The sequence below is a fragment of the Pieris napi genome, chromosome 19, assembly GCF_905475465.1.
Source record: "Pieris napi chromosome 19, ilPieNapi1.2, whole genome shotgun sequence".
In the NCBI taxonomy this organism is placed as follows: Eukaryota; Metazoa; Arthropoda; class Insecta; order Lepidoptera; family Pieridae; genus Pieris; species Pieris napi.
The window spans coordinates 865459-881045 of NC_062252.1; the positions used below are offsets into that span (position 1 = coordinate 865459).

General features: G+C 34.0%; 2 protein-coding genes across 3 annotated transcripts in view; one reads left to right on the forward strand and one right to left on the reverse strand.

Annotated features, from left to right (window-relative positions):
* Positions 1–12449, forward strand: part of LOC125059113 (epidermal growth factor receptor kinase substrate 8-like) — a 28394-nt gene extending 15945 nt beyond the window's left edge. Inside the window, exons 7-17 of one of the 2 annotated variants that reach the window (XM_047663331.1) lie at positions 2519–3060; positions 3359–3451; positions 4124–4246; positions 4523–4617; positions 5615–5739; positions 6281–6424; positions 6929–6983; positions 9390–9485; positions 11267–11382; positions 11835–12023; positions 12136–12446. In XM_047663331.1, the coding sequence (XP_047519287.1) occupies positions 2519–3060; positions 3359–3451; positions 4124–4246; positions 4523–4617; positions 5615–5739; positions 6281–6424; positions 6929–6983; positions 9390–9485; positions 11267–11382; positions 11835–12023; positions 12136–12207 (1650 nt within the window). In that variant the 3' untranslated portion in view covers positions 12208–12446. Of the gene's footprint in view, positions 1–2518; positions 3061–3358; positions 3452–4123; positions 4247–4522; positions 4618–5614; positions 5740–6280; positions 6425–6928; positions 6984–9389; positions 9486–11266; positions 11383–11834; positions 12024–12135 lie in introns of both variants that reach the window. The other variant, XM_047663332.1, reaches the window with a different exon arrangement.
* A 2510-nt stretch (positions 12450–14959) lies between these two features.
* LOC125059246 (hexokinase-2-like) overlaps positions 14960–15587 on the reverse strand; it is a 29883-nt gene continuing 29255 nt past the window's right edge. The window contains exon 11 of the mRNA XM_047663572.1: positions 14960–15470. Coding sequence (XP_047519528.1) covers positions 15381–15470 — 90 coding nt within the window. The 3' untranslated portion in view covers positions 14960–15380. The remainder of the gene's footprint in view (positions 15471–15587) is intronic.

Consider the following 15587-nt stretch of genomic DNA (forward strand, 5'->3'; position numbering starts at 1 on the left):
TTTGACTTATTGTCAAGATTTTCATATTTCTTACTTATTTGGGGTCTTAAAGTTCAAGTAATTTAAAGTGTCGTAACCACCAAATAGAGGACAGATTTCCAAAATTATTATTTCAAAAAATTAACTTGGTAAATAGTATATAGTCCTAGGTGATAATAAATAAAATAAAAATAGCCTTTATTCGAGTAGGTCCTATAATGGGGATTGCATTAAGTTTATGTTATTATTATATTGTATTTTAATATTGATATATATGTTGTTATTACTTATATTGTATTTAATATTAGTAGTAGTAGTAAACTCCGACAGATCAAAGTCTTCCATTTGCCTCTCATCTTCACTACTATTTTCTAATCTAACCCGCTATCCTGTTATGTTATGTTCCTCTCTTTTTTCTACCCACTGGGCCATTCCAAGTAGTGGGTATTTATGACCCATCGGCCATAACAAACTCGGGCAAAGCGACCGGCCCATTTTTTTGAGTGTGTTACCATGTCTGTCATTTTTGTATGGCTTAGTTTTTTATTGTTTTTCACATTGCGTTTAACTTTTAACGGAAGAATAGAACCTCCGTACCTATTAGCATACTGCAGGTGATAATACGTCGCACAATAAAGCGTACGAAAATGATATTTGGATTAATTCAATATCACTGATTATTCATTAGTTGAATAGTATGCCTCCAGCGTATCGCACGTTTACGAAACAACAATGGGAGGCTGTTATTACCGTAAGTTATATAAAGTATAAACATATACATAATATAGTATAAACACTATATTATGTTCAAGAATATCTCAATTCTTATTTGCAAAAATTACGTATTTTTTTACGCGCCAATGTATTAATCTACCTAAAGTGTTTTAATAATAACGAAAACATCAATTTTACAGAGATATATAATGAAAAACATATTTTTTTTTAAATATTAGCTTTAATGTCCGTTCAAGTTATATTTTAAATTTTATTATAATCAATTATCACAAACGATGTCAATTTTGTTTTAATTTGTTCTTTAAGCCTCTAAATATCCTCAAATAACACATAAAAAGGTAAATATCACTATTTAGAGTTGCCTGGAAGACATCGCTTAGTAGCCTAAACGAACCCATTGCACCCTGTTTTTATTTTTTTTACGTTTATTGTTAATATGATTATTAAATTCTTATGCAAGAAAGAGAAAATAAATATTAATAAAGCTAAGCTTATAGCTTTATAAGTACATTTTAAAATGAAACATATAACAAAATGTTTGGCAGTTAGATCGTCGTGAAGCCTTCAAAGTGCCCAGGAAACTTCTGAGCTTCTAGAAGGAGCTTGGCTGGCTTTAATAGCCAGGACTTAAGGGATCCAATGGACTGCTAAGTGCGGAAACTGAGCCCACACTACATACATACACAACAAAATCTATAATATTTTAAAGAGGTGTCAGGACTGTATACGATATTCTGTGAGATGGAGAAAAATTTGAAGAAGTTGATAAGTTCATGTACTTAGGCAGTATGTTTACTCCGGGTGGAAAGTGTGACGATGATACAGAGAGACGAGTGAATGCTGGGAATAGAGTTTATGGAGCATTGCATTCCTTTATGTATAACCAAGAAATCTCAAACGAGGCTCCATTGCCGTTAAAAGGAGAATGTTTGAAACATACGGTTGTGAATGCTGGGTGTGGAAGAGAAAGAATGAGAGTAGGATAATGCAGTGGAAATGAGAGCATTAAGAAGTATGTGTGATGTAATATTGCGTGATAGGATAAGTAATAGTGAGATACGTGAGTAGTGTGGATTAATAGAGGAGAAGACAAAGAAAAAGGGAACGCTTAGGTGTTTTGGCCATGTAGAACGGATACATGAGAAGTTAACAAGTGTGACATACAAGGCAATTGTAGATGGTGAAGTTAGGTTGGGTAGGCCTTGTCTTACATACCTGGAACCATCCAAGAGGTACATGAAAGTGGATGAAGCGAGAGGTATGTCCGGACCCGTAGCAAGTGGAAATCCGTCGCTACCCGTTCGAGCAAAAGGCGTGATGATATAAATAAATAAATTAAATTAAAATATTTAACAACGATAATACCAGCTTGAAAATATAGTTCAATATGAATAAACCGGTTTACTGAATAAATATTGAGTTTTAAAAAAATATCCATAAGTTTCAAACAAAGAATAAAAATTCTCCAAAAAATATTATCAATATTATCTTGATTGATATTCGATTTGCCTATTTCTGCACTTAATTAAATCAGCAACATGGCTAATTACGAACTCTATACTGATAATATCTAATCAAGGAAGTGACAATTGATATATTTAGATAATTAAATTATTTTAATATTCCAATTCGTAATGTCATATTAACTTAGTGGCTGATTCTTTCTCAAACCTGAAGGCTGGCGTTCAGAAACCTGTTCATTTAGAACAACGGTATATCTATAAAATATAATACTAGATGCAATTAGTTGATAATCACTATAATAGCTCCTTTCCGAATGTTCATTTAATTTTTTTTCTTTCAGCAAATGTCAGCACAGCTGGGCCGCGATCGTGGTTCAGCGGGAGAAAGAGATGACGCTTCATCCACCGGCTCTGAACGCCTCTACGAACAGGACATCGCAATTTTAAACCGTTGCTTTGACGACATAGAAAAATTCATAGCGCGGCTGCAGCACGCCGCAGCTGCGTCACGTGAATTGGAACGTCGGCGACGATCTAGAGGGGGGAAGAAAGGGACGGGGGAGGGGATGCTCGCTTTACGGACCCGCCCACCCCCTGAGAGAGACTTCGTGGACGTCCTGCAGAAGTTTAAGCTGTCTTTTAATTTGCTAGCGAGATTACGCACGCACATTCACGACCCCAATGCTCCGGAGCTGGTGCATTTTCTATTCACTCCGTTGGCCTTGATTGTCGATGCGGCGCAGGACGTGGCAGATGGCAGGTTACCCTCACGGGTGATACAGCCTTTGTTGACGAGGGATGCGCTCAATCTATTGGCTAATTGTGTGACCAGTAAAGAGACTGAATTGTGGCATTCGCTTGGAGACGCTTGGTTGATTCCGAGGTGAGTGTTTTACTTTTACACGAAATTTAAAAGGAATATTTTATCTGTTCGCGCTTTGGAAACCTTTAGTTGACTCGCTGGTATATTCGTCAAATTCCTTGATTAATTAATTTTCAATTTATCAATTTTTTATATTATTATTATTACTATGTAGGTTAAGAATACTGTATATGTGTGTTGGAAATAAGTAGTACATTGTACTACCTAAATATTGTTCAGATTTTGATACTTTGTAGTCAAGTCAACAACTTATAATATCTAAAAGCATAGTCATAAATGTAAATATATTAATTTACAGAGAACAGTGGAAGACAACTATACCACCATACCAGCCAGTTTTCATGGATGGATGGACGCCAGATTACCAAGTGGACGATCAGCCGCTAAGAAGGTAGCAGATACCTCATTCTCATCTCCTTGTAAAACATATCTTGCGCACTTCCCTAGGACCTGACAACGCACTATTGCTAATGGGTTCATAGTTTTGTTGTTTTTATCCATTACAAAGTACATTCAAATGTTTTCTTAGAAATCGTATCAATGTCACAATACGTGTTTAATAGGAGTTTTAAAAAATTAACAACGTTATCTATTACGTCAAGTAATAAAGTATTTCTACAATAATATTGTTGCAACTTTACTGCTGATATTACGAGTTCATGTCACGTCTAGAAATTTATCTATTATGAAATATTTGTAATACAATTATAATTGACCTTAATTCTTTAAATACTGAAGTAAAAATGGGCTATTATAACATAATGGCAAGATTATTGATATATTATATTAATATTTCTTATCACATGTTTAAATTCAAAACTAAACAATACATATACAGCTTTAACTACAATTAAAAGTGGATAAATATAGAATTAAAACAGATTAAAAAAGTCCCTGTGTCAGTGTATTAAATGTCTGTTAAAACTTTTGCGCAGCATTTCCTCACTGTATAGCGATACTTATTCGTTTATCGTGATGTTTTGTATATGTTATGAAATCATAAACATGACCATTATCATTTATTTCTCCTCATCATCATGCTTATGTGTTGTCCTTTATAAAGACCATCACCACGCCGCAGCGAAGGAAGAGTAGAGGAAGCAGCAGCGATTGCGGCGGAAGGGTACGGGTTTGAAAGAGACGAACCGGATATATATGGGGAGAGGGAATACGCACCTTTCCCAAGGTATCATCTTCGTTTGCTCTATGTTACATTGTCATTGAACTTTCAATAGAACTTCATTTTTGGTTATGCATTGTTCATTACAACTCATCTTCTTCGTCTTCCAACTATTCAAAGCAAAATCACTTTTTAATTAATTTATTTCCGCTATTCTTATTTACATACTAGAAAATATTATATAATAATAAGATGGAAAACGATTGTCTGGTCTAATAATATTAGTCCCGTTACTAAGGTTTTAGTTTTAGCATGAATAATGACAATTAAAAATCTCCACAGGAATACCCGTACCAGAGCAGAGGACTCAGAATCGGCTGCTTCTTCTCCGGAAAGAGAGGCACAGTATCGCCCTCCTGAAAGAGAAAGAGATGATGGTAATTATTACATAACAAATATCACACATTTTAATATATTTAATCACAAGCTAGCACATGATTTTAACGTATTAAGAAGTGCGGCTCGAATCGTCAACAACCAGTCACTTTCCGTGTGGCTTGTTCCCTTGGCATTGCATAGAGATGTGGGGCCTCGCTGTATCTACCGCATTTACCATGGAGAGTGTTCAGAGGAGTTGTTCGGACTAATAGCTGCAGCTGAGTTTCACTATCGGACGTCAAGGCACACGGAAATACCATATAGAAATACCATCCGTATCACCTCGACGTCCGTCGATCCACAACTGAACGTTCTCCAGGTAGTTTTTGCCGCGCACCATCACTATGTGAAACCAGCTGCCCACTGAAGTATTTCCGAACCAATTCGACTTAGGGTCCTGCAAGAAAAGAGCGGGCCAATTCTTAACCGCCAACGCACTTGCGAGCCTTCTGGCAATGTGAGTATCTATGGCCTGCGGTATTACTTAACATCGGGTGAGCCTCCTGCCCGTTTGCCTCCTATTACATAAAAAAATATAACTATTTATTTAACTTCAAGCGCTTAAAAGGTGACAATACAATAGCAATTTTATACGTAATTTCAATAACTACACCAAAGATATATACAGATTACAATTACAATGTAGTCTCTATAACTCGAATGTCAAGGGAAATGAAAAAAAAAATCGTTCGAAAACGAAATTTGCTATTATTTCGGGGAATTCCAAGTAAGACGTCTATATATTTGACGACATACGGAGTCTTCTTTTTGAAATTCGAGTATAAATATGTATTATGAATACTTTGTAGAGAAATAACATTTTCTTCGAGTTTCAAAGCCTAAATTATTCGAGAAATCGCGTATTTTTAGGGATTCAGCGGAAGGGAATGGCAATTATTTTCGACTGAGGTACTGAGGATTTCAAGTTATAAAGAATCCACTGTATTTTGTATAACACTGACTTTAATATAATATAGAAAATGTTAATACTTTCAGATGATCTGGGTGAAGCCTGGGCGCAAGGTGTGGCTGCTCGCGGTGGTCGCGTGGTGCGTGTGACATATCCACGGACTGCTAATAATGATAAAGAGCTAACTGTGGTTCGCGGAGAATATCTTGAGGTTTGTAGGCTACTTAAACGATATTAGAAAAGTAATACAAACAAAAAAACCCATCGTCACAAAAATCGTACACCCTGAATATTCGTTCAAACGTCGGTAAAACAGTCTGAGCCGCTAGTTGGCGCTTGCTCTGTTTTATCGACAAGTTGCATTGTCTGTCATGGCGTAGTGTTTTTCTGAGTCGTAAATTTCATGATTAGTAGATATTATATCGTTTCGATTGGAAGTGAACATTAAAATGGACAAGAAATGCAATTCGAAGAGGGAAACGTCCCTCTAAAGTGCTCGTAGAAAATTATTACGCCAAAGAAGTATTACTGCTTACCCGTGTACATAAGTACACACGTTTTTTTTAAAAAGTAAAATACCGTCTGTTAAATGAACCTCAAGGGGTTTTCACGAATATATTGCGCATGAGTACTTGTATGAATGCTTACATGATTTTTAAATTTAATTGTTTTTAATTATACAATCATGTTGTAACAGTTTGACGACACATAAAATAATTATCTTGATAATTAAACATTACATTTGACTACAGGTGCTAGATGACTCCCGGAAATGGTGGAAGGCCAGAAACCGGCGGGGTGTGACCGCACATGTCCCGCACACGATCGTTGCACCTGCTATCACCCCACCCTCTTCACCTCACCTGTACCCGAACCCCATCTATACTCATTATCAGGTTAGTTGTTCTTTTATATTACAACTAATTTCTATAAAAAATCCATACTATGAAAAAAATACCCCAGAGTTTAAGCTAGTATTAGAGCGAAAATAATATAGTTTTAGTTTAAAGAAAACAAAACACACCGTCACAAAAACCGACACCCTGAATATCTGTTCAAACGTCGGTAAAACAGTCTGGGCCGCTAGTTGGCGCTTGCTCTGTTTTATCGACAATTTGCATTGTCTGTCATGGCGTAGTGTTGATACTATATTTTTAGTTTCTCCCTGTCTTTCAGCTTTTACTTGCGCTTCAATTACTTAAGAAATACAAAAAGTTCAAGCCGTTATTTAAAAATAATAATACAAAATGTTACTAATTATTCAATGAGAAACACTAAAATATACGCCAATGCATTTTAGGAGAAGTACATAAATTAATGAAAAGTCTTAATTTTTGAACATTACCATAATTCATTATCATTTATATAACCAAAAGAGATAATTATATTTTTGTTTCTAGGAAGGCACAAGCGGCGGACGCGGCTCCGGCGGAAGCAGTCCCACAGTGCCAGCGGGTAGGGCGGGCGCGGAGTGGGTTCGCAATGAACGTATTGGCAAAAAGGGAGAATTCCGCTATTTCTAGCCGCTACAAGCTCAATAATGGTTGTTTATTAGGCTAGGATTTCTTTAACCACGCAAAGTTTAAGGCTAAATGATTCATAATAACATAAACATATTAAATATCAATACATAGAACGGTTTACATACATAATAATGTTTATCTGTTAACAGATTTAAAAAAGTAAAATAGACCAAAAACCTATCTAAGCCTAATCTATAACCATTCTTTTACGGTTTACATATATAAAGAAGATATTTCCGAGTAAAATAAGTCATAATTTATATTTATTATGTAGATACCTAACCGCGTACTAACTTGCATTTAGCGTAAGGGCTGTAAAGATTTCGACTAACTTCAGACTGGTCATCACAAAACCAGCGTGAAGTTAATCGCGAATCAGCTCAACAAACAAGCTGTAGCGGCTAGAACCATGGTGTTTAGGTGAAAAACAGAAATATCTTATTGTTTCCTATTTTAAGGAAGCCTCCAGGCGAAACTTTAATATGTATCATATTATATTTCATTAATTTTTCTTTTCGATGGTGAATGAGTTTCCCTTGAAAGTTAATTTATTGCTAACGAATCATGTCAAAAAGCTAGATATAATATTAACACTGTTTGGTTTGGAGACTTTCTTAAATTTCGGTAAGTTTTTGACTTATATTTCTGGTTTCTTGTGTGTTGCTATGTGCTAGTGTAATTCGGTGTGCGCTTGGCAATGTCTTTTAAACATGTTTTCTACACTATAAAACAGAGTCTATTTTTATATACTATATTTATTACTCTGTGTATGACAGAGCGAACAAATAATGTAAGATATACGAAAGCGCGCCTTAATTAAGGCTTTTTATATTTCTATAAAGTTTTGCTCTTTTCTATTTAAAATACTCAACATACCAAGAAATGAAACTTTTTTATATGCAAATTCCTTTTTTTTTAATAGCGTCTGTGATCGCTAATTACAATGTACATATCTTAAGATATTAAATACGTACATTTAGAATATGTTATAATCAACAAAAACCCTGTGAACATTTAAATATGCGAATAAATACAAAAACATTTTGCTTGAAAGAAAATAAACGCAAATTCAACAGTCAAAAGGTCACTTACCTGAGGTCTTTGACCTCATGAGCTATCAGCTGTTCATGATAAACGTGGGAAGTTATTAATCAGAGACAGATATATCTATGGTTAATCTGTAATAACCTCTAAGTTTACAGGATTTTTGTTTGCGCGCTTTCAGAAATTATATGTAAAATGAGTTTTTAATCTTATAATAAACTCGTAATCTACCAATTGTGGTTTCCTTCTGTCCTTTCTCCTTGTGACGTCTTAAAATCTAATAAGGCTAACATTAAACAAAACGAGACTATACAAAATAAATGTTTATTGTGTGTCTTGAGTTTCAAAACATGTATTAACAGTGTTTATAAGGTTTGTATTGCTTTGTGTGTTTGTTTTCGATGTGGGTAAGTGTTGACTGTTAAAACTTATTTTAATCATAAACTATAATGAACCTTAATTTTCAACTATTTATATAAAACGTCTTTAGAAATCACTGTGTGTAGTCTAGTCTGTGAACACTTATGTTCCCTTATTCATAAGAACTAAATCAGTCCATTTCCACTCTTCAAGATAAAGTCTCTATCTGTCATATCGTGTTTAAGCTGTATTAAAAAGAGAGAAATGAGTACATTAGTTTTGGTGCACACATTTATTTATAAGGGGGTAAATAGTGATTATACAAAGAACATTCATACTATAGACAATCGTTTACAGTAATTGTCAGGCGTTTAAATTAATATAACAATAATATTGCTTAACATGTATAGCAAAGCCTTTGGGTTCAATTCTAAAGAAACAATTGTCGGGTCATAGAAAGCAGATTATATACCTGAAACAATATTGTCAGAGCCAGAAATGTATCTGCATCATATTAGATTATGGCTAGGCTACAGGGCATCTTTATATACAAGTCGTCGTGAGTGTTTGTAATTAAACTCCTCCTAAACAGACCGATTTAGGGAGCGTTCAAGTATTACGTCACGCAATTTTTGGAGATTATTGTTACGCGCCGTAACGTACTGTACTGTAGGTACCCAAGTTTAGTAAAACTTTTCGTGACCCCCTAGTGGTAGTCTTTATACTATTATGTGGTGTAAAGTAATCGTAACGCTTAACAAAAGGACCCCCCCCAAAATTCGTTACGTAATGATTGAACACTCCCTTAGATGAAATTTTTGTGTGTGTTTAGATTTACAATTAAATGTTTTTTTTTTTAAGTTTGACATGTGTACAGGTCATGTCTGTCTGGTCCGCTAGTTGAAATAGTTCACAAACAAACGACTCGTTACAGAAAAACCAATTCCCCCTCCGCCTCCTCCGCCACCGCCCCCGCCAGAACCGCCGGTTGCTCCGCCGCCACCGGTTACCAAAACTGATACTATGAAATGTAAGTACCTAACATAGTTTTCAGCGAATTCACAGAAGCGACGATAAAGGTTTAATTATGTAGATTACAATAATGAGAAAATTGATAAACAACCCGTATAATAGGTTGGGGAAAAAGTTTCTTCGCATTTATTAAGAAAATTCAAAACATTTTTTAAAATAGTTTATTTACATTTAACTAAAGTATGTAGGTACCATTTTGTTCGATATTTTTTTGCCATCATTTAAGTAGGGACATGATCCCATTGCTACAGAAATTTTGGGGCTTCTGATCAAAATACCGCGACAATTGGTTTTGGCAGTCCTCTCGTGATGTTAACCTGACACTGCCTAAAGAATTCTGAAGAGACTGAAACAGGTGGAAATCTGAAGGTGCAAGGTCAGGACTATACGTTGGATGCATTATCACCTCCTAGCCAAGCTCTCTTAGTTTTTGCTGAGAGGCTAAAGATATGTGAGGTCTAGCGTTATCATGATGAAAAACCACACCCCTTCTGGCGATTAATTCCGGCCGCTTTCTCTCAACTTTTTGCTTTAATCTCATCAGTTGTTCATAGTAGAGTTCAAAATCGATGGTCGTGTCTGGTGGTAACAGCTCATAATGAATAATGCCCTTCCAATCCTACCACACACACAGCATCACCTTGTTGCGAGTTATCCCGCGTTTCGCCACAGTCTGGGAAGCCTGACCGACCTTTGACCACGACCTTTTTCGCACGTTCTTGTCATACGTGATCCACTTTTCATCATCAGTTGTCAGCTTCTTCAAAAATGGTTCGGTTCCATTAAGTCGTAATAAAGAATCAAAAATGAGTACACGGTTCATTAGGTTTCTTACAGTGAGCTCGTGAGGTACCCAAATATTGAGCTTTTTTGTGTACCCAGTTTTTTTCAAATGCGCCAAAACTTTTTTGTGGTCAATTCCCTGTTCTTCAGCTACGTCTTAACTACTGATATGCCGATCTTGCTCCACTTTTTCAAAAATGGCATCCATTTTATCCGTCACAGAGCGACCAGAGCGACTCGGATCTTTGACATCAAAATTTCCGGATTGAATACGCTTAAACCAAATTTGTGCTACTGTCACAGACACAGTGCTAGGGCCATATTAACATCACAAATTTCTTTCGCGGCTTGTGTTGCATTTTGACCTTTTTTGGAGTAAAATTATAAATGTATCGAATTTCTTCATTCGATTCACTCATCTTGACGGTACGAAAAATAAATAAAAACAAACATTATCCTAATTTGATTTTGGAATTATCTTCTTTAATATCTCAACATTCCTTGATAACAAAACCAGCCAGATCCATATAGTATAGCCAAAGAGATTTTATTACAAGTTCATACATACTGTAATGCGAAAAGACTTTTTCCCCAACCCAATATAAACTAAGTAGGTGAGATTCATATAGTTGGCATTTCTAGAAAACAAATATGTACAATATTAATAAATAAAACCTATCAATTTCTCTAACTTTAGCTTTTTCCTTTCAAAACTTTTCTTAGTTGAGAAGCAATGAAAAAAAAATAACACGGTTTCATGAGAATCAGTTATAAGTAAACAAAACCAGACATTATATGATGATGTGATGATGTAGTGATAAAATTATATAAGAATTGACTATAATGATATGACGTTGTAATGTAATTGTAACTTCTATTCTTCAAACACAAATTTGCCATTATGTGTGGCAGAATATGCGAAAATAGATTGTACCATATTCTTGCAAATAAATTATTATTAGAGCTAGAGATTAACTGTAACGTGACGTGTTACAGCTACCAAGTCTGTTATGAGCACCACCAGTGGTCTTCACGAGGAGCTGATGGCTGTATTGCCACAGATTCAACGTAGACTCGAAATCAAGAAGACTCCAGACATTTTCATACATCAGGTAAATTTATGTATTGTCTATCAGTAGTTATATTCGGTAAATAAATAGTTACAGTTAGTTATGTTAGTTTTTATTGTTAATTATATTTATTATTATTATTTAAATTTAATGTTAAAATAAAATATACAACGTTTATTAGTAATCATAACAATCAAATATACAGTATTAACAATTTTCTTAACATACAATACATAGTAATAATAAAAATAATTAATAATTAATAAAAAGAAGATTAAAACAAATTTAAAAAGTTTGGACCCTGTAACAGATGCAGTGGCATTTCAGAATTATAATAAAATTGGTTGAATGCAAGCACGCTATTATAATTACTCACTTTGGAATGGGTCATGTTATATATCTTAATTTATGAGCCCTAAAGCTACGTATAGAAAAAGCTTCATTTTTGTCATACTAAAGTTTTTTTTATTTGCTATCTTAATTTTATTTTACAGAAATCGAATCCAGATGAAGTGTTATCATGGTTAGAAGCAAAAGGCTTCAGTCGGACTGCTCAAAAGCAACTGCGTGTATCAGGGCACCAGCTGTTTGCCCTCTCCAGAGCACAACTTGAAAGAGTCCTGGGGGCTGATGAGGGGAAACGCCTGTACAGCCAAGTACTCGTACAAAGAAATATTTCTGGGGTAAGATTTTGGGCTTAATAGCGTCTACAAGATGCAATATATGGGTAGTCGTTTTATTTCATTAATTTATAACACAATGTCATTTATTTTTTGGTGGTGTATCCACGAGCAGTACAGAACCACATCAGCATCAGAGTTGCAGAGTATCCTTCGGAAGGTACGGGAGAAAGTGGAAGTGACCTGATCATGAATGAAGCAGACAAACAATTGGACTATACGTGCAATTCCTCTTATTGTTAAGTTAAATTTATAATTCAAATTATTCACATATTTTAATGATTGATTTTTCTAAATTTTGATACTAATAAAGCGGTAACAATACAAAACTAATGTTAATAAGTAAATTTAGGTTTGTAGAGCAGTGTTGACCTAGAGGCTTCAGCGTGCGACTCTCATCCTTGATGTCGTAAGTTCGATCCCCGCCTGTGCACCAATGGACTTTCTTTCTATGTGCGCTTTTAACATTCGCTCGAACGGTGAAGGAAACCGTTAGACCCAAATAGTCGAAGGCGTGTGTCAGGCTGATCACCTACTTGTCTATTAGACAAATGAAAGATATACAGAATGAAATGAGACCCAGACCTACACAGGTTGTAACACCACTGATTTATTTATTTTATTTTAAATTTATGTAGGTATTCCAACTAACAGTTATTGATTTGAGGGCATCTGATTAACGATATATCTCATATCTTTAAAATTATAGTCAAAAGGTAAGAAATTATCGTCAAATATCGGAAATAGGTTTTTTCGATAAATAATAGTTTTAATCAATATTTCATACAGTTTCTACGTCTTATGGCCTAGTAGCATTCAATTAAGTATATTTATTCTTCATATTTAATATTATTTAGGCATTGCAACCTCCGATACTGCTGAATTGTTCTTTACATATAATACCTTTTTATAATATTAATATAAATGTAGTCCGTTTTGTCTTAATTATCGTTATACAAATACTGGATTTTAGATTATTATAAAAGAAGATACTAATACAGATAATGCATTGTCTTTGTATGTATAAAATATAATGAAACTCAAATGTTACCTTTATAGAAAATTACGACCTATAGTGTAAATGCAACTGTAATTTTAAAATAATAAACTATTTCTTGCTTAATCTTTTGTTTTATTTGTGGATAAATAATGGTTTCCTTTAAGACGCACGTTACTTGGTTGGCGAGGTTTTTTGTTACTTATATGGTACTTTAGCGCATGGCTTTGGCCCAGGCTCTTACTTAGTCGAAGGTTGTGTACTTCAATGTAGTAATCAAAAAAAGGCTATTTTTGTTTATATTTACTTTGGCCCATATTGACAGTATCATCAACAATGTCCCGATATATTACTATAATTAAGTTCTCGTGAAAACATAATTGTCATTTTGTTAATGACAAAAGTTCTTAAACCATTAACTGCAAATTGTTAAGTTTTTTGCTTAGTAAACTAAATTGAAGAGAAATTAAATATAAATACTTAAAAAGCTTTATTAATGTCTTCAATAAGTCTAATATATAACATTTCATTAATAACTATATATTCCTGTAACAACAAATGTATAACAATTACTTATAGTATTCTACTAACCTAGGTTCAATTTACAAATTACCATACTTATTGACACAGTTTGACCTTATACATAAATCTCAATAAGTAGAGGTCCTAAGTTCGAAATCTGGTGAAATATTATTGACACTAAAAGTGCTTGTAAATAATCGCAGAGACAGTCTACTGTCCCATACTGACCTGTTCAAATATGCTTAAAATTATATAATGATATATTAAATAATTTAACAACCCACTTAACATAATGATATGCAATTTGAATGGTCTAATTATCTATATATGGATATGGCACATAAATTAGATTATATCTACGGAAATGGTTAACTCGCCCTGCGAGTAATCGAGCAAAATTCTATCCTATTCATAAACCATAAGATCGAAAATATATTTGAAGTGTATCAATAACAATATATAGGAAACGATGTGAAATGTGTGAACGGTGAAAAAATATTCCGAGATAGTCATTTTCCTTTTTACATTAAAATTCGGCTCAACAAATTTTAATTTTAAACGTAAAACAAAGTTTGTCGTACGGTTTGCAACAACGTATTTCGGAGATATTTAGTAATTTACATAAACCAAAATCAGTCACACAGATCATGGTGGGCCTTTTCTTACGTACAACGTATGTGGGCAATTTATTTATGTATATCACGCCTTTTTCGCGAAGGAGTAGACAGAGACAACGGATCTCCACTCCACCATACCTCTCTCGCTTTAACCGCTTCTGTACATCTACATGGCCTTTATATAATTTTCATAATTTATACCTTTTAAGCGAGAAACTCTTTGCAAATGGACTATGAAGTTTCCTATCGTTATTTTAATATCAATAAAATCTGACGATTCAAAACATAGAAAAACTTGCTTTAACAAATTGAAAACCTTTGACAGTTAAAATATTGTTTATGAAGGAATATCTTATGATACTGAAAGTTCACGACAATTTACAATTGTTTAATTGCGAGGTGCATCAATCACAGTATGGTTCAATATATAATATAAATTATAGAAATTAAATATAAATATGTAAAATTATTTCGTATTAAAATATACACATATCAGACAAAAACTCCAATAAATTTTGTCTCTTTTACCAAACTAAAACGCCGATATATCAAATATATTGCAATCCCTCTCAAACCGCTGACATAATATACTCCGATTTTTCATTCCGTAGAATTCTGACATTTCATAAGTGTTCTCCGCCGAAATAAGGGACAAATTTGACCCATTGGAGGGCAATAAAAAATAAAATGCTACGTATTTTTATGTTTTATCTACAAAAAGGTAAATCTAAATATTAACTTACTCAAGTGACCTATTACAAAAATAACAAATATTTCAATATCGTGAACAATATATCGAATTAACTTTAATTACTTTATTTTATTATTTAGCTGCCATCACTGCCTACTAATTAAGGGTTTAGTAAACCTTTTTAATAAAATAAAATGTTATCTTAACTTGTAAGTTTTTTACTGTTTGTGATGAATACGACGTAATTATCACTCGCCGTTAAACCACTTGTATGTGAAGCACACTAACAAATGAAATATATGTATAGAGTCAGATGTTCAGGCTCGTATTGAAATTGAAAAATGTGCTCGGCCAAAAAGCATTTCCATCTCTGACATGTTAAAAAATGATAGCTGTCACAATTCTACGGAATTAAAAATCGGAATATAGTAAGCATCATCGTTGGAAAAAGAAGGCAATACTCAATTACTCATGTCTAAATTTACTCTTCTATATCATAGTCAGTCATTTCGAGTACATTCCTGGATTTAATGTTAGAATTTTCTTGCAGCAACTCTGGCAGCAATTGCTGCTGTCAACGCAGACCCCTTGCCACTTCCATCTTCAGCGCCTAATAGTGTGAACTGTAAAAACAATATATCAGCCTTAAGCACCTTCATAAGATTTTTACAACCTGTGGAGATGTACTATTTAAAATATATAAAATGATAAATGCTGAGATATATTTGTTTCATGATAGT